The 23,619-nt window shown below is 40.9% G+C and overlaps 1 protein-coding gene across 1 annotated transcript in view; it reads left to right on the top strand.

Annotated features, from left to right (window-relative positions):
- The window catches only part of PTPN7 (protein tyrosine phosphatase non-receptor type 7), a 903,781-nt gene extending 880,767 nt beyond the window's left edge, over positions 1–23,014 (top strand). Inside the window, exon 10 of the mRNA XM_044076499.1 lies at positions 21,512–23,014. Coding sequence (XP_043932434.1) covers positions 21,512–21,605 — 94 coding nt within the window. The 3' untranslated portion in view covers positions 21,606–23,014. The remainder of the gene's footprint in view (positions 1–21,511) is intronic.
- Positions 23,015–23,619: the final 605 nt, after the last annotated feature.

The raw sequence follows: 23,619 nt of genomic DNA, 5'->3' as shown, positions 1-23,619 counted from the left end.
GTACTTCTAGCTTTATTCCTATCTTACCCACCCTCTCAGCCTAATTACCCAAATACCAGCTCCCCCCTCATTACTCCTCCCACCTATAGCCATCCTTCTTAAACTTTGTAATCTGTACTCCACCCAGTAATTATAGTCCCCTCCTCTTTCCTTAAATCTCTAGAATACCTCCATCACTTTTTAAACCCTTTCTTATTCATAGCCATCTCTATTTTCCTAACCACTCATACCACTCTCTCTTTGCTCCAACATGCTCTCCTCAAGTTATCACACCCTCCAGTCCCCCAGCCTCCTCTTTATGTTCTTACTTCCCTTATACTATGTTGTTGTTTTTCCTTTCAGCTTTTCCCGGTTAGGGGTCGCCACAGCGGAACTCCGGTCCTCTATTAATTGGCAGTAGATTTTTTACGGGTGCGGAGGTGCCAGCTCGACCCCCAACCTTCAACGAAGGCACGCCCATTCTACACATGTCTTTTGAACACCACTCGACCGTGGGGAGAACATGCAGACTCCACACAGAAGGTGCTCCAGCTGAGAATCGAATGGGAGAACCCTCTTGCTGTGAGGCAACAACGCTGCCAATGCACCACCATGGGTTTCTCATATTCCACCTATGCTTGTCCAATACCACCTACAAAGACAACTGCCATACAAACCCACCTTCTCCGTCACTCTTACTCCCATTTCCACTCTATCTCCTCTTCTCTCATTCAGCCCAACCCTTTGCACCTATTTCACCCTAAACTCTTCTCCTCTAAAGTTAAGACACTGTCATTTACTCCACTCTACAATCTACCAAAGTTCATGCCTGACAGACCAATATGGCTAAAGGATATCTCCTTCAACAACCTAGTCCAAGCTGGTAATATCCATCCTAACCCTGGTCCTACATCCTTTATTAACAACACTCATCCTTTACCCTCTTCCTCCTATCTTAACACCCTAAAGATTTTTACAATTAATGCACAAACTAGCAAAAAATAAACAGCTCCTGCAGGAAACAGACGGTGGAATGTAGCTAGGATAGCCACGAACAGCTCAAATGGATGCCACAAAGTAACTGTTTAAACAGAACGTAAAATAGATGCCACAAAGTAACTGTTTAAACTAAACGTAAAATACCCCAATACTGCTGCCGAGCATAGCAAATCTCCAGAATGCAGAGTATACTTGTGGATGCAAGTGCAAAATCCATAAACTGTCACAGCAGCAAAACCCAATTGCTCCAAACTCAAATAAGGTAAAAAAACGCTGAATGGAAATACTGAATCCTTTATTGACAGTGATAACACATCCAGTAGCACTAGTTTAGCGCTTTCATCTGCACCATCGCAGACTTCATCAGAACTAGTGCCAACATCATAATCCCTTGATTTAAAAACAGTTTTTGGCACCAACATTTAATTCTCCATTTAAAGAGACAGTAATCCACTGCAGTATCACTATAAATACGTAATAAAGCTAAAAACAATAAATTTAATAACATAATGATTAAAAAATAATACATGTGAATTTTACTGAACATTATTAAAATATATGTTCTACTAAACATTGTTAAAAGTTTAAAATGAATCCAGAATTAAAAAAGGTTTTATACTGATGAAATCATTAATACCTGGATTTCTAGTTGAATCAGTCAAAATCTGCCACTTGCTCTCTTTACAGGCTAGTCTTGTTTTCCAATCACCCCCAAAAAGTGTTTCCTTCTCCTCATCTATAATAAAGAATGAAAATAAAGAATGAAAATAAAGAATGAAAATATATGTTCTTCACCACATTTCTTAATATGTCTGTATAGTGCATTTTTGCTATCCATTTTCTTAATTCTATAATAATGTTCATAAATTCGTTTCTTTAGCTCCCTTTCTGTTTTGCCTATATAATAGGCCGAACATTGTATACATTGAGCTAAATATACTATATGCTTGGTGCAACAATTGCCCCCTATACTCCTAATCCTAGTGTGGTTAATATCATTCAAAACAATATCACTGTTGGTGTTTATGTACTTACATTGTTTACATCTTCCACACTTTCTAGTGAATAACTTTCTTTTTTTATTTTCACCTTTTCTTAACTTTGAATTTTCCAATAACCTTTTTATATTGGGACCTGTCTTATACACAATCCTAGGTTTCTCACCTAAAATCTTTTTGTTAACATCTGTGACTGTTATAACGTCCCAATATTTATTTATAATGTCCTTAATCTTTATACTATAAGGGGTGTAGGTCAAAACACATACTCTACCCATATTTCCATTCTGTGTGTTTCCATTAATCTCCCTTGCATGACCCAATAAGGGTTTGCATTTAAATCCCCATTGGGATTTGACATATTCAATTGTATCAATAATCATGCCCCTAGGGTATCCCCTTTTTTCAAATAATTCCGCTAGAAGTTCCATTTCTCCTTCCATGAATTTTCTGGTTGATGACATTCTAGCACATCTAATACATTGTCCCTTGATAATATTTTTAAAAATATGCGGAGGATGTTCACTCCCATAATATAAATAATCATTGGAAAATGTACTTTTCCGGTATATCTTAGATGTAAAACCTTCATCATTCAAACCTATGTAAACATCCAAATAGGGAATACCGGTATTACTGGTGTCATGGGTAAATTTCAAAAAGTTGGTCGTACCATTGATATATTCAACAAATTGTGTTATTTTTTCTTTTGGTCCTTTCCACAAAATAAATATATCTTCCAAAAATCTCACGTAGAAGGTGATATAACTAGAGAATACACAATTGGTAATAAATTCATTCTCCCAATCAGACATAACTAAATTGGCAAAAATGGGGGCACATGATGCCCCCATGGCAACTCCCTTGCTCTGTCTGAAAAATTCACCCTCAAAAGTGAGATAATTGTGGTCCAATACTAAACCCATCATATCTAGGATTAAATTTATTTTGTCCCAAGTCATTGACGAAAACTTCCTTAAACTTCTGGCAAACCTCTCAAGCCCTTCGTCCTTGGGGATACATGAAAATAAATCACATACATCAATGGTAATTAATGTGCACTGTTCCGTCCATATTTCAGGACTAAGCTTAGCCAAAAAATCCCATGAGTCCTTAATAATAAAAGGTACATTTTGGTAAATGTGCTTAGTCCATCTATCAATCGTTACTCTATATTGTATGTCTTTGACTTCGAGCCTGAAATAATAGGTCTAAAAGGTGGTTTAGTCAGAGATTTATGGATCTTAGGAATTCCTATTATCCGAGCCATAACTGGAAAATCAACTTTTAAAAATTTATACAGTTCATCAGTAATCCGATTGTCAATCAAATATTCTTCCAATGCTGAATCGATTCTCCTGAAACCTGTGTTGATTTGATTGATAGAAACCAATTCATAATTCCCAGAAAGGTGTAGTATGTTGTGTATCTCAGTGACATAGGCCTTCTTGGAGTAAATGACTGCCCCCCCACCCTTGTCGGGTTTCATTATTCTTACTTCCTGCTTGTGCATGTATTCATTCAAAACAGCTCTTTCTTGTTTTGTAATATTGTCATCTGCTAATTCCTGGTTTTTCCGATACCCTTTAGTAATTTCTTTATTCAAATGGTATAAGCCTTTACATACCATCTGATCAAACACATTAACCTGTGGGTTATACTGTGGTACGAAAGTAGAAAGTACGAAAGTATAGATGAGGAGAAGGAAACACTTTTTGGGGGTGATTGGAAAACAAGACTAGCCTGTAAAGAGAGCAAGTGGCAGATTTTGACTGATTCAACTAGAAATCCAGGTATTAATGATTTCATCAGTATAAAACCTTTTTTAATTCTGGATTCATTTTAAACTTTTAACAATGTTTAGTAGAACATATATTTTAATAATGTTCAGTAAAATTCACATGTATTATTTTTTAATCATTATGTTATTAAATTTATTGTTTTTAGCTTTATTACGTATTTATAGTGATACTGCAGTGGATTACTGTCTCTTTAAATGGAGAATTAAATGTTGGCGCCAAAAACTGTTTTTAAATCAAGGGATTATGATGTTGGCACTAGTTCTGATGAAGTCTGCGATGGTGCAGATGAAAGCGCTAAACTAGTGCTACTGGATGTGTTATCACTGTCAATAAAGGATTCAGTATTTCCATTCAGCGTTTTTTTACCTTATTTGAGTTTGGAGCAATTGGGTTTTGCTACTGTGACAGTTTATGGATTTTGCACTTGCATCCACAAGTATACTCTGCATTCTGGAGATTTGCTATGCTCGGCAGCAGTATTGGGGTATTTTACGTTTAGTTTAAACAGTTACTTTGTGGCATCTATTTTACGTTCTGTTTAAACAGTTACTTTGTGGCATCCATTTGAGCTGTTCGTGGCTATCCTAGCTACGTTCCACCGTCTGTTTCCTGCAGGAGCTGTTTATTTTTTACTAGTTGGCTGCTATTGGAATAATTAATGCACAAAGTCTAAATAGCAAAGTACACCAATTTCAAGCTTGGTTAAGCCATAACCAACCAGATATCTTAGCCATCTCCGAAATCTAGCTCAAGCCCTTTATCTCCAACTCTGAGATTCTGCCCCGGGATTTCATTGTCTCAGAAATGACCGACTAAATAAAAAAGGTGGAGGCACTGACCTAGTCTACTCCAACCTTCTTACCTTAATTCCCCTCCAAATTCCAATTCCTCAGTTCCAGAACACTGAACTAACTGCTGGAATTCTAAAACTAAATAAACATAAAAATATCTGTATCACTGCCCTATATATCTCACCTGGTAACAATATCTCTACACTCAAAAATATTCTCCTATGGGCCTCTACTGAAATTAACTATGAAACTTATATCCTTGGTGCTGTGAATATTGACTGGAATAAAATCAATTGCCCCTCTCCCTTCCTATCCATTAACCTCTATAACTTCACTCAAATAATTCTCTCCATCACTCAATCTAGCAAAATAAACACTCCCGGATCCACTATAGATTGGATCCTAGTCTCAAATCCAAATAAAATAACCAATTCTGGCACAATTCCTGATACCTTTAGCAACCACCTCCCAGCATTTATGCATTGCTCAACTAGTTCCTCTCCACACCAGCATCAATACATTCAAACTTGTAACCTCAGTAGCTTCAACCCAACTACTTTCTCAAATACTTTCAAACAAATGAACTGACAAATTCAAAACATCCTTCCTCTTGACAACGCTATAGAATACTTCAACTCTGTCTTCCTTGATACTTTAAACTCACTAGCCCCACTAAGAAACAAAAGGATAAAAACTATAACTGCTTCTTGGCTATCCAAAGAGACAAAACAGATTATGCACCACAGAGACAAACTATGGAAGCTTTACCAAAACAATAAACTGGTCAGTACCTTGCTCCAATATAAACGGCTCCGTAACCGTGCAAAATTACTAATCACCAAATACAAAAAATCCTATTATATCAAACTTCAGTCCAATAACAATAAAACCCCCAAAAAATTCTGAAACTCAATAAACCCACTCCTCAATCCAGGCTCCAAAAATAATCCTTGTCCTGACCCAAGTAAATCTGACCTCGAACTAGGCTCTGAATTTAACTCATTTTTCATAGAAACTATTACTACCCTCACCAATACATTTCCCAATAATAACCCAACTGCTCTATACTCTCCCCCTTCTAACTCACCTCATCTGTTTGAACTCAAACCCATCTCCACTAACGTTATAAAAAAACTTTTGTCCAAACTTAAACCTTGCTCTAATGCTCCCGACAATATTCCCTCTTCCTTCCTAAAATATGCTGCTGATGGCATTGCTCTCTCAATCAGCATCATAATTAACCGATCCATAAAAGAATCATACGTCCCCAAACTCTGGCGCTCAGCTTATATTCTTCCTCTTCATAAAGGAGGCAAAAATACCAGCATCTCAAACTTCCACCCCATTGCTTTGCTCTCACCAATCTCCAGAATCCTAGAAAAATTCATCCACCTCCAACTTATGCCTTTCCTGACCCAAAACAATCTTCTCACTCCTACCCAGCATGGATTCCGTCCAGGCCATAGCACAATAACCGCTCTACTCTTTCCTAGAAACTGTCAATCAAGCCCGAGATTCAGAACACTTAGTTTCTACTGTTTTACTCAATCTGTCTAAAGCCTTTGATACTGTTTCCCACAAGCACCTTCTCTGTCATCTCTCAAACCTTAAATCTCTCACATAATGCTTTATCCTGGTTCTCCAGCTATCAGACAGATCACAGGCAGTCGAATGGAAGAACTCCATCTGTTCCTTCCTACCTACCCCAACTGGCGCACCACAGGGATCCATCCTTGGGCCAATGCTTTTTAACATCTTCATCAATAACTTTTACACTGCTATTCCTGATGCTAAAATTATTCAATACGCAGATGATTCAACCTTAGTCTGCTCTACCTCAAACCTCTCTGAATTGCTGACTAAAACCCAAACTGCCTTCTCAACAACTGAAAACTGGATGTGCCAAAACCACCTCTCTCTCAATGCAAATAAATCAAAGATTCTAGTATTCCCCCCCACAAAGACCCTCTCCTACAATAAAAACAACTTCAAAGTCTATAGTCAAACCAACTCACCTATAGAAGTGGTCCCCTCTGCCAAACTACTTGGCATTACTGTAGATGAACACCTCAAGTTTGATATTCATATTCAACAAAATATTAAGAAAACCCACCAAAAGCTAGGTATGCTGTATAGGAATAATCGTTTTCTCTCCAACTCTACCAGGCAAACTCTGGCCTCGACTTATCTTCTTCCTTCCTTATTATACGGAGCCCCTCTCCTAACCAGCCTGTCCTCCTCTATCACCTCTAAACTAGAAAAATGCTACAACAAACTCTCTAAATTTGCCTCTAAATCTAAAAATACCATCCATCACTGCCTAACCATACAATCCCTGAATTGGCTTGAACTCCCAAACTACCTAGACTATCTCCAACTCACTACTGCATATAGACTCATATTTCACCCAACAAAATGTCCCAATCTAACTAACATCATTCCCCCTTATACACCCAACAGAGCTCTCAGATCTGAAAATCAGAACTTAATTACTATCCATAAACCTAAACGTCCTGCTGGCCAACTTCTCCTATCGTTCTCACTAGGCAAAAAAATGGAATTCCCTTCCCTCCACACTAAGAACCATACCAAACTCAGAAAGCTTCAAAACCCAACTATTCAAACACCTGTCCAATAAATGGAAATGTACCTGCCTTCACCCAACCTAATCAAAGGGGATTCTCTCTCTGGTTCCCAAGCTCTACAACTCTCATAGTTATCTTCCTATGAGCCTATTTAAGCTCTCAACAATTTCTATAGCTTCTGTCTAAGCTCTCAACAACTCCTACAGCTACCCTCACACAGCCCAACCTTGTAAATATTGTAAATAGCATTCTACTGTTGATGTGTGTATGTAAAGCGTATTTACATTTTCTTAAAAGGTTTGTATGTAAACTGTTTCCACACCTAACACATATCTGTTTTCCTCAAATTAAACTGTATGATCCCTACGTTCAAGCTTAATGAATTTGTTAACTATGCATGATATTGAATGCATTTATGAGTAACTATTCTACATAATATTATCTTTAATATTAAATATCAGTTGTATCTAAATTGTATAATGCATCTTGGAGCTTTTCTCCCCCGTCCTCCACTGAAAATGGGTCAATTCGGCCCAGTGGACTTCCCCGGTAATCAAACTGTAAATAAATAAATAAATAAAATAATAAATAAATAAAAATTTTAATGAACAAGATGGTGCTGGTTCGAAAGAAGGCAGGATCAAAGATGATAATACTAGATGGAGGTCCAAAGGAGGAGGAGGTTCTCTGAAGGGACGTCTTAACAGAAAAGTACACTTGAGGAAGGCTTTGCATAGTCTATGGGACATTAGACTAGATCCTGATTCTCCCACATGATAATTAGAAATAGCAGCTAATTGAACTCAAATAGTGGCTGTCGCTGCCCCTTGATTAAAGGTTTCTGTTAGAAATTCCAGAATTGCAGGTATAGATGCTGTAAAGGGATCTATATGTCTTTTGTTAACCTAACAAGAGAACCTCTTCCATTTGCTTGCATAGAGACTCCAAGTCATCTGCTTGTGCGAGGAGACTAGAATGTGACGGACTGCAGGGGACAATTCCAGACGCCTGGCTAAGAGCAGAAGTGGAGCAGCCAAGCTGTCAGCTTGAGGATGTGGAGCGTAGGATGGAGCATTCCTGACTAATGTGTCAGAAGATCCGGCACTGGGTCCAGGATCTATGGGTCCTCCTTAAGGTAGGGCCACAGAAAGGGGAACCAAATCTGACGAGGCCAGTATGGCACAATGAGAATTAACCTGCAACTCAACAACTTTGCTTTCTGTATAACCTTTGGAATCAAGGGAAACGGGGGGGAAAGGCATAAAGAAGACCCATGGGCCAGTTGTGAACCAGTGCATCCCTCAATGACTCTCCCGGAGGGGAGATTAGGGCAAAGTAGTTGTTGCATTTGGTATTGAAGGGAGTGGCAAAAAGGTCGCAGTAAGGCTGGCCCCATTTGTGAAAAATTTGATTCGCAGCTTCCTGATTGAGGGACCACTTGTGAGGCATGAGAATCGTTCTGCTTAGCCTGTCTGCTATAACGTTGGATTTACCTGGGATATGCGTTGCTGTCAGAAAGCGTTGAGAAGATATCACCCATTGCCATACTCTCTGGGCCTCTCAACATAGGGGGTAGGATCTGGTTCCCCCTGCTTGTTGATGCACCATACCACCACCAACATATTGTCTGTCTGAATTGCAATAGTCCCCATGGGAAGAGAGTCCTGAAGTGCTCGCAACGCCAGAAGCACAGCCCTCATCTCTAGGACACTGATATGCAAATGGTGCTCATGATCTTTCCAAACCCCTTGGACTGTCTGTCACAGATAATGCCCCCCCCCCCCCCAATCTGGGAAACATCCGTGGTTACTGTAGCGATAGGTTGGGGAAGTACAAACGGTCTGCCCATTGTTACCTGAGTGGACTGAGCCCACCAAAGTAGGTCCTTCTTGCAGGAGTGAGTTATAAAAATTTCATGAGACGTGGATAACTCCTGCATGGACCATTGGGCGAAGAGTAGCCACCGCAATATTCTCATGTGAAGTCGTGCCATGGGAAGTAGTGTTATCGTCGCTGCCATAGAGCCTAGGACTTTTAGCACAAATCTTGCCTGTACTCTGTTCTTGTTGAGTAAAATAATCACTTGAGTGCGTAATGTCTGGAAACTTTCTTGAGGTAGCCTTGCCAACATGTCGTTTGTATTTAAATCTGCACCAATGAATGTAATATGCTGCCATGGCAACCAGGCAGATTTTTCTGCATTTATAGTAATGCCTAGTTTTGAGAAGAGATGGATGGTGTAGTCTCTTGATTTGATCAGTAGTTACTTGGTGATGGCAGTTAGGAGCCAGTCGTCTAAGTATGGAAACACCTGGAATCCCTGACGTCTCAGATGAGCCGTGACTACTGCCATGCATTTGCTAAACACCCCAGGGACTGTGGTGAGTCCATAGGGCAGAGCTCTGAACTGGTAATGACTGTCTCCCAGCCAGAAGCATAGAAATTGTCTTGAGCGCCTGTCCATCTTTATGTGGTAGTACATGTCCTGAAGATCTAACGAACACATCCAATTGTCTTTTCCCAGAAACGGGAGTATAGACTGCAGTGTTACCATCCGGAACTTTGACTTTTTCACTGACTTTTTTAGTCTGCTGAGATCCAATATGGGTCTCCAGTCCTCTGTCTTTTTTGGAACTAAAAAGAACCTTGAGTAAATTCCGGATCTGAGTTGGTCTGCGAGGACTTCTTGGATGACTCTTTTTTTCTAGCAACTTTTGTATTTCTAGTGTTGCTTGATCCCTTTGACTGGGTGGAATGTCTGGGATAGACTTTGGCGGATGAGGTGGACATTGGAAGGGGATGTTGTATCCTCTGGATATAATGGACTGTACCCATTTGTCTTGAGTCAAATTCAGCCAGGCCTCTGGGTACAGCAATATTCTCCCCCTCGACTGCCTCCAGAGGTGGACAGGTGGGCCTCCTTTCAGGAACACTGGAAGGGCCTACCAGAGAATGTATCTCTGTTGCCCTGGTCATGCGGACCCCCTCTGCTGCGTGGACGGCGTCTTCCATTATTTCCCCCTCTACCCCTGGGGGAAGGAACATCACGAGTGTCAGATAAGGCTCCTTTGGATTTACGGAACCCCATTTTTCCACTCTTTTGACCTTTAGGATAAGGTCTGGTAGGGGCGTAAAAACGGACTCCAACAGACTTGTTGGCTCCTGGTGAGAGTTTCTCTCACTTTCAACCCAAACAATGATGACCCATCAAAGGGAGTGTCAATAAAAGAAGAACGGAAGGGTTCGGCAAACTCACAAAAGCACATCCAGGAATGTCTACGAAGAGGTATTCCTGTGCCTGCTGTCCTGCTCTGTCCATCGGCTGCATAAGATATGATGCACATGGAGGAGTTAGATATGAGGTTAAGGTTGCAAGCTGGGAATTAACCTTATCAGATAAATCCTGGGCTGTAGCACCTTGCAGGGCATCTCCTAGCTCTTTTAGGAGATCCCTCTGAAGTCATGTGAAATCCGACAAATAATTCAGCGACCGTAAGGTAAAGGCCACTGAGGAGAGCATACGCTTTCCATATCTGTCCATCGTATGAGAATCCTTGTTGAGTGGATGAACAAATACAGACGTTTCAGCTAACTCCTTTTTTGTGGCTGCTGCCACCACCATTGCATCTACGGGAACCCCTTTAGTAAAATACTGCCTATATTCCAGAGCTTTAATGAACTTATGAATGCTAAATCAGAGTAGAGCACATCATTTTGTGGTTAGACATTTTGCACTACTTATTTGAAGTGCAAGGAACAACTGTACAGGCCCTGTACTAGGTTGCTAGGTTGTGTTGACTCACTGAGGGCTAAAGTGCAAACAATACTCTAGGGTATGTAGACCTGCTGAAGGCCCTAGTCTAATAGCCTTCTACTTACTCGTTCACTGAATATTGCACTATCAAAGACGTGTTTTAACTACTTTATATAACCCAACTGTGCTGCTGATACTGTTATTGTTTAACCCTACTGTACTAAATGAAGCTGTTCTGGTTTGTGCCTAAGAAACATTTTTTTTTCTTGGTCTAAGCCCTACTGTGTTAAAAAAGCTGCCCTACTATGATACAAAAGCTGTTGTTGGTTTATGCCCTACTAAGATAAAAAAGCTGTTGTTGGTTTATGCTCTACTGTGAGACAAAAGCTGTTTTATTTTATACCAAGCAGTTGTTTGACTCTAGCTGCATTGTTAAAACAGGAACTGTTATAAGCATAGCTGTACAATATTTAAAATAACTGTGTTACAAAAGGTCTGTGGTAACTAAGCCCTTCAGCGCTAACGGAAGTTGTTGTATTTATAGTTTTTCTAAGCTGCTTACTGCCTATAGCTGTCTATTGCCTCTAACTGTATTGTGGAAACAGGAACTGTCTCTCCAACCTCCTCCTTCTCTCTCTCCTAAGTCCTTCATACTCCCTGTCTCTCCCCTAACTCCTTCTCAGTCAAGGTTCCTCAGCTTTACTACTACTTCCCCCTACGAGTTCTAACAGTCTTACAGTGTCTCCTATCAACCATCTCTATACCTCTCCTTCTCCTCTGCACTACCCTATTCTAGCTAATAAGGTTCTCATGTACCTATTCCTCAACCATTAACTCTTCCTTTATTTTACAGGTACCCGGCCTTGCCTCATAGATGAAAAACCATTTACCAATCTAGGAAGTCCACACACTCCCTCTCTGAACTCTACTCATCAGTGGATACCTCCCCATCAACAGTTCCCCTTAAGAACAGTGTATGTGTGAATTCAAATGTTGTTTTTGAACCCTGTCTTTTAGTCATATTTCTGTCTACTATTGAAGAGGCTCCCGCTCAGCTACAATCCGTCGTGGTGCACCCCCCCCACCACCATCTCAAGCGGCCAGCCTAACTTTGCTACCTGCCTACCAAACTAGCTCCAACTCTGCAAGCTCCATTGCCTGTAAATCCCCCCCAGTTGCCTATTTCTTCTCCTTCCCCTCCACTGCAGCCCCAACCTTCACCTGTTCGCTAATTCTCCACTTACTTTACCTTCCTTTCACTCTGGACACACTTAGTCTTCCTACTGCATAACCCTCTGCTCTTTCTCCCCCTAACCCCTCCTCTAATCCTCCACTCCCACATCCCTGGCTCATCTCCATGCTCTGAGGTCACTCTGTCCTTCCTCCATAGACTAGGGCACAAATCATAGCAAAGGTACTATCAGCATAGCTGCCCCTTTGTACCTGAGTGAACCCCATTACAAGCCCAGTGATACCAGACCTTCTGGCTCTTTTACTTTAAGTCACACCTTATACTACTAGGTATCGAATATAAATCTGCAAGCAGCTTAAAAGTGAAAAAAACAGTCATTTCACATTCCCTGAGCTTAAAACCTATTTAGTGTTTTTTTAACTACAGCTGTCCCTCTCCAACTTCTCTAAGCACTCTCCCTGATTGGTTTTTCTTACCTGCTTCTGTTGGACAGTGTAGACCCACTCCACTCACTTCACTCCCCTACCCTACCCCCATTGCCACCCACCCCATATCAATTTTACTCTTATAATCACACACCATGCCCAAACCCACTCCTACAACTCAATTACCCAATCAAATCAAACCTATCATCCCCACTCTAACATATTAAACTACGCCCAACACAATACCTTCCCATACCACCATTACTGGCACTCATACCCACAACAATATAAAATGCCCTCATGCATGTACTCCACCATTCTACAACCACTATGTCTCACATTTTCCCTCTCCTCTCTCTTTCTCTTATCTATCCTCTCCTCATACCAAACACACCTTTACTTTACCCACCCCACCACCATGGCAATCTGACTCCACTACCAATCTGATTAAAGCTGAACATTTTCCTCTATCATCTTGTCACCTCTCCTCTACCACACCTTTCTCCTGTCTATATAATGTTCCCAGCTACAAAACTAAACAACGAAGGCCTGAAAAATTACTCCACAAACTGAATAAACTCTATCTAAACCTAAAACAAATTTTTTCATGTTGCGTTGACATTCATCCAAATCCAGGTCCCCAAAACAGCAACAATTCAAACCCCACAAACCCTAACTCTCTATATCTACGACCTGCCTCATCTCTCCTCTTTCTAAACATAAATATAAAAAGTATTCTTAACAAAACCCAAGACCTCCATGCCCTACTAGCCCTGTATAAGCCTGATATAGTAGTAATAACAAAAACATGGCTAAAAACCCGAACATCATGACAATGCAATAACTGCCCCTGGCTACAATATTATACATAAAGACAGGCCAGGTAAAAAAGGAGGGGACGTAGCCATACTATACCAAAGTCACCTCTCCACTGAACAATTTGAATGCAACTCCACTGAAGTCAAAGACATAGAATTAATTTTAGCCAAACTAAAACTCAACCCCAATAAACAAATAATTATTGCAGGAGGATATACTCCCCCCAGGCAATAATACCAGTATACTGGAAAATCTACTTAGCTGGATGTCATCTTCCCTTCCACAAGAAACAATACTTTCCAGAAACTTTAACATTGACTGGGCTGAATGCACCATCCACAATCCCTCTACCTACATTAACCTCCATAAGTACACCCAAATTATTCCACCCCTGCAAGAATAGATAAAACCTTCAAACGCCATTCCATCTTGGACTGTATTCTACTATCTGCCCCCACTCTCACCCACCAATCAGGCTGTCTCCTGGACAGTCTGAGTGACCATCAACCTACATACTTAATTAGACACCAGCCCCACCAAACAAAACAATCAATACTCAGAAATGTACGTAACAAAAAAACCTTAAGAACCCAGGACCTAATCTACTCACTAAAATGCTGTAACTGGTCCCCCCTAAAACAGCTATCACTAGATGAAGCCGTAGAGTACTTTAACTCTACCTTTCTAAAAATCCTAGATTCCTATGCACCACCCAGAACCACTAGAATCAAAACCAACCATGCCCCATGGCTATCTAAAGATACCATGTCCCTAATGAAAGAAACAGACAAAGCCTGGTCACACTTTCAAAAACACAAAACTACTGCCCAGCGACAGAAATATCAAGTACTCAGCAACAACGCCAAAAAACTAATAAAGCTAGACAAGACTATTATAAATCCATGCAGGAAAAACACGCCAACAACCCACAGAAATTCTGGGCCTCATTAAACAACCTACTTCACCCTGGTAAAACTACTATCCCTTCCCCTATATCACCAAACACCCACAGTGACATCCCCACCCAGCTTAATAAATACTTCACTGAAATAATCCAAGTCTTAGCAAATACCCAAAAAACTACTTCCAACCCCACAGCAACAGTAACCCCACCCCCTCTAATACATTAAACAACAACTGCAGCTTTTCCCTGAATCCAGTCCCCACTACTACAATATCTAAGCTCCTCAAAAAGCTTAAACCAACAACATTAGCAGCAGATAATCTCCCAGCTGACTTTTTAAAGATTGCAGCAGAGGCTATAGCTTATCCCGTGTCCATCCTCATAACAGGTCAATAACCGAATGTAAAGTACCCCACTCCTGGAAAATAGCGCATATTATACTTTTGCACAAAGGAGGTCAATCACTTGACCTTACCAACTACCACCCTATAGCAATTCTATCACCCTTATTAAAAATATTAGAGTCGTTCATGTCCAGATCATGTACTACCTCCAAAAAAACAACCTCCTATCTACATTCCAGCATGGCTTTAGGCCTTCCCACAGCACCACCACAGCACTGCTCTCATTCTCCAACATTGTGACTCTACAAAGAAACAAAGGTCTATTTGTATTCTCCATATTCCTTGATTTATCCAAAGCCTTCGATATGGTTAACCACAGTATGCTCCTAAAAACCCTACCTACCCTGAACATCAGCTCCTCTACCATATCCTGGTTCTCTAACTATTTATCAAACCGGCAACAGGCAGTCTTATGGAAAAAACAGTTGTCCCCCCCCTACTACCAGTAGCTGTAGGTTTCCCTCAAGAGTCCATCCTTGGCCCCTTGCTATTTTCACTATTCGCTAACCAGATAGCCGCATCCTCACCTTCAGGATCTATAGTACAATACGCAGATGACACCACTATTATATGTGCCACTCCCACCTTGATGGAACTAAAAACTATCACCCAAAATAACTTTTCCCTAGCAGAAGAATGGTTCACCAACATCAAACTTATACTTAATCCAAAGAAAACCAAACTTATTATCTTTAGTCCTGGAAGGTCTCCTCCTGTATACAGTAACTTTGACATAAAATCCAAAGATAATACACTAATCACCCCAACAACTCACACAAAGCTATTAGGAGTTGAAATCAATGATAACCTGAAGTAAAACACACATATTGCCCAAACAATCAAGAAGGTCAACAAAAAGATTGGCCTCCTTTATAGGAACAAACAGTTTATGTCTAAAAATACAAAAGCCATGATTGCAAGAACCCATCTACTATCCATCGTCATGTATGCCTCCCCTATCCTAACTAACCTTCATAGCTCAGAACTAACCAAGATGGAATCTTGCTACAACAAGATTGCAAAGTTTGCTACCGAAGCCAACTATAGGTCTCATCACTGTTTGGCCCTCAAGCAGCTGAACTGGCTTGAGTTCCCTTAACTCTTCCTCCTCAATCAACTCACAATTGCCAACAAGCTCTACCACCACCCTAAAAATAACCCTGCCCTTCATCAACTTATTCACCCTTACACCACATCCAGAACCTTAAGATCCACTTATCAGAACCACATAAATGTCATTAAACACAGAAATGAGGCATGCAAATCCCTCTTTGCCTGCTCTATTGCCAGAATCTGGAATACACTCCCAACCCACATAACCTCCACAACCTCTACCTCCCAATTTAAAAAAAACTTCTCAAAATCCACGACACAACAAACTGGCTCTGCCCATGTCACCCCTCAGGTTAAGCCATAACTGTTCTCTGTTGCTGGGATCCCCTAACAAATAAAAGTTAGCTCACCACCACCCTATATCTACAGTATACCCTAGATCTAGGCCCCTGCCTAGAATGCTGCTAATCTTGTTCTACTAAACTCTTCCTGTATGTTCTGCTGAATATCTTTCTTCTTCATGTATGTTCTACTGGAAATTATTGCTGTGTGTTAACGAGAAACTGCTATAATAGGAAATGTGTGACTGTTGAACTATATTGTATTTTTAAATTTCTCCCAGTGTGCATTCTGTTGTATTACAAAATGTGTGACTCTTTATTATATGTAATATGGAGCTTTTCTCCCCGGGCCTCTGCTGAAAATGGACCTGTGTCCAGTCGGACTTTCCCGGTAAACAAATGTAAAATAAAATAAATAAATAAAATTATTAGGCCTCCACGGAACGGGGTCCACTGAGTCCGTAGAGTCCCACACCTTTCGACTCACCAAACCCAGGAATGGGTCGAAAGGTGGAGACACCCAAGAGGTGGAGGGGCAAGAGCCAAATGCCTCCAGGTATACCGACTCATCTTCAGAAGGGTAAAGGGATTTCCAGCCACCTCTCTTCTTAAGGATCTCCAGGATGTCTGAAAAGGAGACATCCTCAGAGTGTGACCGTGAGGACCTTTCTGAATCATCTGTCAGTATCAGAAGTGACAGACTCAGGGGAGTCTATGTGCTTCCTCTTACACTGTCTCTTCCAAGGGACCTCCTCGGGGAGGATGTTCCAGGGAGGTATCGGAAGAGGAGGATCCACCCATTGTGGCTTCCTGGGGCACTGGCTCTCTACTCTGTGGGTGATGGAGAGGTAATGAAGAGGTGGACACCGGTTCCTTGGGGGAAGAGAGGCTGGAGCCAAAGGTGGAGCAGACTCAGGTGAGAGCACACTCCACATCACCTCAAAGGCACCACAGTCCTGGGCCGAAAGAGACCCCAGCCCCAAGAGGCCGGGAGATCTCAGTGGTACTAAGGAGAGTGGCACCGAGGCAGATGAGGGAGCCAAACTCACCTGAGCCGAGGCGCTGAGTGGGAGAGCCGGTTCCAACATGGGTCCGACTTGACTCTCCCCCCTGGAACTGAACAGGGAATGTCGGCCCCCAGGTCCCTCGATGGACGAAAGCATCGAGGAAACCGGAGCAGATGTCAGACCCGAGATATCAGTAGCGATTACTGGCTCCGGCGGGTCCAGCGCAATGACTTCCATACTCTCTGACTCCAAACTCATTCGAGTTGGAGGAGGAATCGGTGTAGTAGGGGGGTACTGTTGTCGGCTCCAAGATCCGACAGGCTGGGCTCGAGAGAATTTCTGCTAGGGTCCGAAGTAACCTCTTCACTACCCACTCCATGTCATCAGCCGATAGCCTGGGGGATCTAGAGGAATGACTGGAAGACTTGCGGCTACCTGCCACTGTCTGTAGTAAAGGAGACACCGGCACCGAGCAAACAGGCTCCAAGGATGGTGACCGGCTCCTTTTTCGGCTCCACAACGGTTCCGACAAGACAGATGGAACGGAGGGAGAACCATGTTTCTTGGGCCTGACAACTTTCAGGTGCCGAAGAAGTATCAAGTTTGGTGTTGCGTGTTGGCTCAGACACCGGAGTCGATGAAGCAGACTTTTTGGTCGTGTCCGATTTTTTTGTCTGATTTCCTTCATCCACTTTTAATAAGCCCCTCAACATAATCTTATTCCTCCTCTCCTGAAAGACCCTGGCTCTAAAACTATGGCAAATGGAACAGGAGTCTTGAAGATGGAGTGGACTCAGACAGTACACACAACTAGTGTGTCTGTCAGTAATGGACATTGTTTGGGTGCAGGAATCACACTTTTTGAATCCTGATTTGTGTTCCTCAGCTGGTTCCTTAGACATGCTAGCTATAAAGAAAAAAACTCTCAATAAACGTTAGAACAAGCTATATATTTTATAGAAAGAGAAAGATAGCAAAAAAACAGGTATCCAAAATATATATATATATATATATATATATATATATATATATATATATATATATATTTTAATAGGAAGAGGAGGAAAGGGAGGAGGAGAAGTCTCTAAGTTAAATGACTATCTCCTCCACTGGAGGAGATGCCTCTAACTTAAACAGTGTACTCCTAAAAAGGGGAATGAAGGAAGAAAAGGGGCAAGAATCCTCTAATTTAAATGGATTCCTGAGGAGACAACAAGGCCCAAAGAAAAGGACAGCCACAAAGGTAAAAATACAAGTTTTAGAGAGCCTAAAATAGCACGAGGTTATTACGATAGAACTAGTAAATAAAACAGATAATAATTAGGAAGTAACTATTAGAAAATATATAAAATATTAAATTTTACAAGCCTGAGCCAGTGAAGACAATCCCGAAGCTTCAAGCAGCAAACGAGATCTGGAGAATAGCCACTAAGCACCATGGGATAGGACGTAGCCTCGAGCCAGTAGAAGCTCTCGAGCTTTAGTATAAGCCGAGATGGAGCCGAGTTTCGGCTCTGAACACAAACAGCAAGAATGAAGGCAAGATGGGACAACATAACATCAACAGTTTCAAGTAAAAAGGAAGGATTTGTATGCACACTAACCTATCTTTGTGGAAAATCAGATAAGATGATTTGGAAGAGAATGTGTGGAGCTCAGAAACTTGTCTCTCAAAAGTTATAGCCACAAGACAGATTGTTTTCCAGGAAATAAACTTGAGATCTGACTTAGTGGAAAACTCAAAGCGAGATCATATTAAACTCTGTAAAACAACAGTGTAATTCCCAAAGAAGAGTAGGATCTTTTATCAGAGGTCCAAGTAAAAAGGTACCTTTAAGAACGCTTTACATAATTTGGATGAAGCTAACAAGGAAGCATTTTTTCCAATGTGATAGTTAGAGATGGCTGCCAGATGAACTTTAGTGGTGGAAAATCTAGTGCCACTTTGAAAAACTGAATCAAGAAAATCTAGAACAACAAGGATTGGAGTGATGAAATGATCCAGCTCTCTCTGCTGTGCCCAAAAAGAAAATCTCTTCCATTTACTTTTATAAATATTCCTCGTAGAAGGTTTCTGGGATGAAAACAAAATTTGGCGATACAGGAGAGGAAAGCCTGGAATGTTTAACCATCATAGGAACTGGAGAAACCTTGTGATCAATCTGAGGCCTACAATGTCCAGATGAGCCATCCTTGACAGATCTGAAAGGAGATCTGGACTGCGGTCCAGTATCCAAGGGGGACATAGTTTTTGAGACCATAGGAAAGGGAACCACACTTGCTGATGACAGAAGAGGGCAATGAAGATTACTTTGCTCTTCAACTAAAGTGCTTTCAGAAGCATTTTGGGGATTATAGGTAGGGGTGGATAAGCATATAGAAGACCAGGGGCCAAGCGTGGACTAGAGCATCTCTCGATGACTGTCCCTGAAGGCGAATTAGGGCAAAGAACCTGCTGCATTTTTTGTTGAGGGGGAGAGGCAAATAGATTGCAGCAAGGTTGATCCATTCGTGGAAGATCATACTTGCCACTGATTGATTGAGAGACCACTCGTGAGGCATTAGGATAGCCTGCTGGGCTTGTCAGCTAGAATGTTGGATTTACCCAGTATGTGCATCACTACAAGAAAGTGGTTAGAGGAGATCACCCATTGACAGACTCTCACTACTTCTCAGTAAAGGGGGTAAGATCTGGTTCCCCTTTTTTGTTGATATACCAAACTACTGACATATTGTTAGTTTGGATAGCAGTTGTCCCAACAGAAAGAGACCCTGAAAGGCCTGCAACACTAAAAGGACCACTTTCATTTAAAAGACATTTATTTGCAATTTGGTCTCATCTGGGGACCACATGCCTTGAATATCCATCCCAAGAAATGCCCCTACCACCTCAATTGGGAGGCGTCCATGATCAACGAGCATATGGGAAGGAAGGATAAAGGGACATCCTTGACAAATTTTGTCAGACTGAATCCACCACAACAGGGAATCCTTGCAGACTTGAGATAGTTTTATAGGCTGTTGCAAAGGTTGTTGAAGAATGGACCATTGTACTGCTAGAGTCCACTGGAAGATCTGCATGTGAAGATGAGAAGAACGTATCAAGGTAATTGTTGCAGCCATCGATCCCAGGGCTTTGAGAATCATTTTTCCGGGGGGGGGGTAGTAAAAAATCTGTCTGACATGCAGTCTCAAGGTAAGAATTCTATTTTATGGTGAAAGAGCGAGATGATTGACCATACCTAAACAAGCCTCTATAAACTCCAAGACTCGAACTGGTTGAAGGTGGGACTTTAAAAGATTGATTGTGATCCCCAGGGACTGAGATAATTGGAATAAGTAATCCCTGGCTTTTACTAGGAGATGCCTGGCTGATGCAATGAGGAACCAGTCATCTAAATAAGGAAACACTCTGAATCCATGAAGTCTGAGATGAGCTACTACCATTGTCATGCATTTGGTGAATACCCTGGGAGCTGTGGTAAGACTAAAAAGCAGGGCTCTGAACTGATAATGGCTGGCTCCCAGCTGGAAGCATAGGTATCTTCAAGAGCGTATGTTCATTTTGATGTGATAGTACATGTCCAGAAGATCTACAGAGCACATCCAGTTGTCCTTCTGTAACAGGCAGAATGGACTGAACCGTGACCATCCGGAACTTGGAGTTCTTTACAAACTGATTCAGATAAATGACATCCAGGATAGGACCCCTGTTTTTTTTTTTTTTTGGCACTAAAAAGAACTAAAAAGAACCTTGAGTAAATTCCAGATCCTCTTTGGTCTGGTGGGAACTCTTGGATGACTCTTTTGTCTAGCAGCTTTTGAATCTCCAGAGCTGCTAACTCCCACTGATTAGGTGGAACATTGGGGAGATGTTTTCTTTTCATTCAGGAAACTTGTAAAAAAGGAATGAAAGATCCTCTGGATACAGTTCTTTGCAGCTCTTTGCAGCCACTTATCTTTTGTGATGGCTGCCCAGGCTTTTGGAAGGAATGACTAAGGCAATCAGGGGGGATTCATTCTATCCGCAGTAGTCAGTTAGAACCAATTGGGTATGTGTGTGTAACAGTTTGAGGGTAAATAGAGTTAATGTAGTCAGGCATGCAGCAACATCTACTGTCTGCTAACATCATAAATGCTGCTTGAAAATCATGGCCTACTAAATAACTACAAAGCTAACCAATAAGAAGGAAGACATGAATGAAGTGCAGAATGAAGGGAGATGCCTGGGAGATAAAATTAACCATCATCCAGATAAAAGGTTACATGATTAAAGTAAAACAGGACTCTGCATTGTTACGTTTTGTATACTGTGGGATCTTATTCCTGTTTATCCATGCATCTAGTAAAAGAACAAAGTGCAAAATGGTCAAATTAATGCTATATTACAAGAGCTTAAAACTTTGAAAATATTTTAACATTTATTCTTACCTGCTGTTTTGTTTTTCCATTTTTCAGAGGTGGCATGATTCAGACCTATGAACAGTACCAATTTGTGCACCAAACGTTATCTTTGTATGCAGAGAAACTCTCCATGGAAGCAGATCAATGACTCCTCAGTGTTCCTTCATTACCTTTCCACAGAAGCACCAACCTCAACACTGGATTAGTTGTGAGGGTTACAGAATAGATGACCTGCTGTTGTGTATTAGCAGTGGATGTACTGAAAAACGAAATCAAGCAGTGACACTAGACTAAATGAAATATTTATTTTACAAAAAATCTAAAACTGGCTAAGAAATACAAACTGCAGGCTAAGGGTAAGATACCACAGTTTAAGTTGGAAATGTTTAAACAAGTATGTCAGTGATCTAAATAAGGAGTCATCCAAAAATATTTCTTGCTATAAGGACATAATAACATAAAGGGCATTGCCTCATGATGGGGCACTGTTTTGATAGTGGTGACTTAACCAAGAAAATGTTGCATGAAGTGATGTTCCTAAAGAAAACCTACAGTGTTAATACATTCTTTGACAAAGGGGATGCTTGTCATTTAAACTGAAAACACAGGAAATTCCTGTCAAAGTGACAGGAATAAATGAGAAAGGGTATCAGAACACTTTCTGGTAAACAAAACAGACACATTACAACTAAATGTGATATACATTTGGCTTTTATGATTTGTCTTTTTTAGACCAGCATACAAAACTTGCCATCACTTGCAACACTTGCTCCACAGCAGTGTTTTGAACGCTCTCTGTGTCCAAACCTGAGAATTTTTGTTCTTACATTTGAAGATGTATGCTTTGGATGTTCTATAATGATCCTTTGGCTATGCAAGTCATAGGCACCACTCTGAAATCTGGCAGCTGCTTTTGCTGCATCTGTGAAATAGCTATATTATGTGTATGTCCACACGTACCCACTCAGTTCCAGGTGTGCCACCGTATGTGCATACCTTAATTTAAAAGGCACCACAGGTCACTCAAAACCTTTGTAGTCATACTTCCTGCTATGCACAGTTCTGAGTTTAAGTGCAAATCAGTATATTACTTACGTTTGTTCATTTCACACCCACAATGAAATACAGACATACACCCATACAGACAGATAGACACACGTGCGCGCACGCACACACACACACACACACACACACACACACACACACACATACACACTTACATACCTAAATACGCAACAACACAAAAACAACCTTACACAACTCTATATATACAAAATCATGCCCTCACTTAAGAAAAATACATATGTTAACAAGCAAAATGGCTCAGTGGTAATGCTGTGAAAAACAAAATCAGTTTCATGTAAGATGTGCTGTACCAGCAAAAAGAGAATTAAGTATTCACCGTAACTCATATTTCATGTGAAACATCCATGCCACCTTAAAATGGAAATAAGACTGCTGCTGTGCTAAACAGAATATATGCAGTATAGTATGGATATTATATAAGTATAACCAAAACAATAAGCAGTATTCACGATGGACGGCTCCAACCAGCAAAGTTTGAACAAATTAACCAAGTTTATTCCAAACGCACAACAGAGACACTTGTATTACTTAAACGCCTTCACCATACATCTACTTGCGTTTTCGTCATAAAAATGACTTCATCAGATGACCAGCTGGGTGAGAATTTGTCAGCATCGATCTTATTATTTGGTACATGGTTTCACCAAGATACTGATGTTAAAGTGTATTAGTAGCCTTTGAAGAGGTACTCGTATGAAGCTTTAAAGGGAAGCAGGTGTCCTCGTTTACTTTTTCATAACCATCCATGGACCAGAAAAAAACGCGTTTTTGTTAGCAAACATAAATAAATAAAAGTATGCTAATTACTAACACCGCCTCCCCAAATCTTGGTGAAACCATGTACCAAATAATAAGATCGATGCTGACAAATTCTCACCCAGCTGGTCATCTGATGAAGTCATTTTTATGACGAAAACGCAAGTAGATGTATGGTGAAGGCGTTTATGTAATACAAGTGTCTCTGTTGTGCGTTTGGAATAAACTTGGTTAATTTGTTCAAACTTTGCTGGTTGGAGCCATCCATCGTGAATACTGCTTATTGTTTTGGTTTTAGTGACTATTGGCAGTATCATCCA

Source organism: Protopterus annectens, chromosome 7.part0 (assembly GCF_019279795.1).
Source record: "Protopterus annectens isolate FY-2018-M chromosome 7.part0, PAN1.0, whole genome shotgun sequence".
Taxonomy (NCBI): domain Eukaryota; kingdom Metazoa; phylum Chordata; order Ceratodontiformes; family Protopteridae; genus Protopterus; species Protopterus annectens.
The sequence above is the reverse complement of the archived record's forward strand: the minus strand, read 5'-3'. Positions and strand labels throughout refer to the sequence as shown.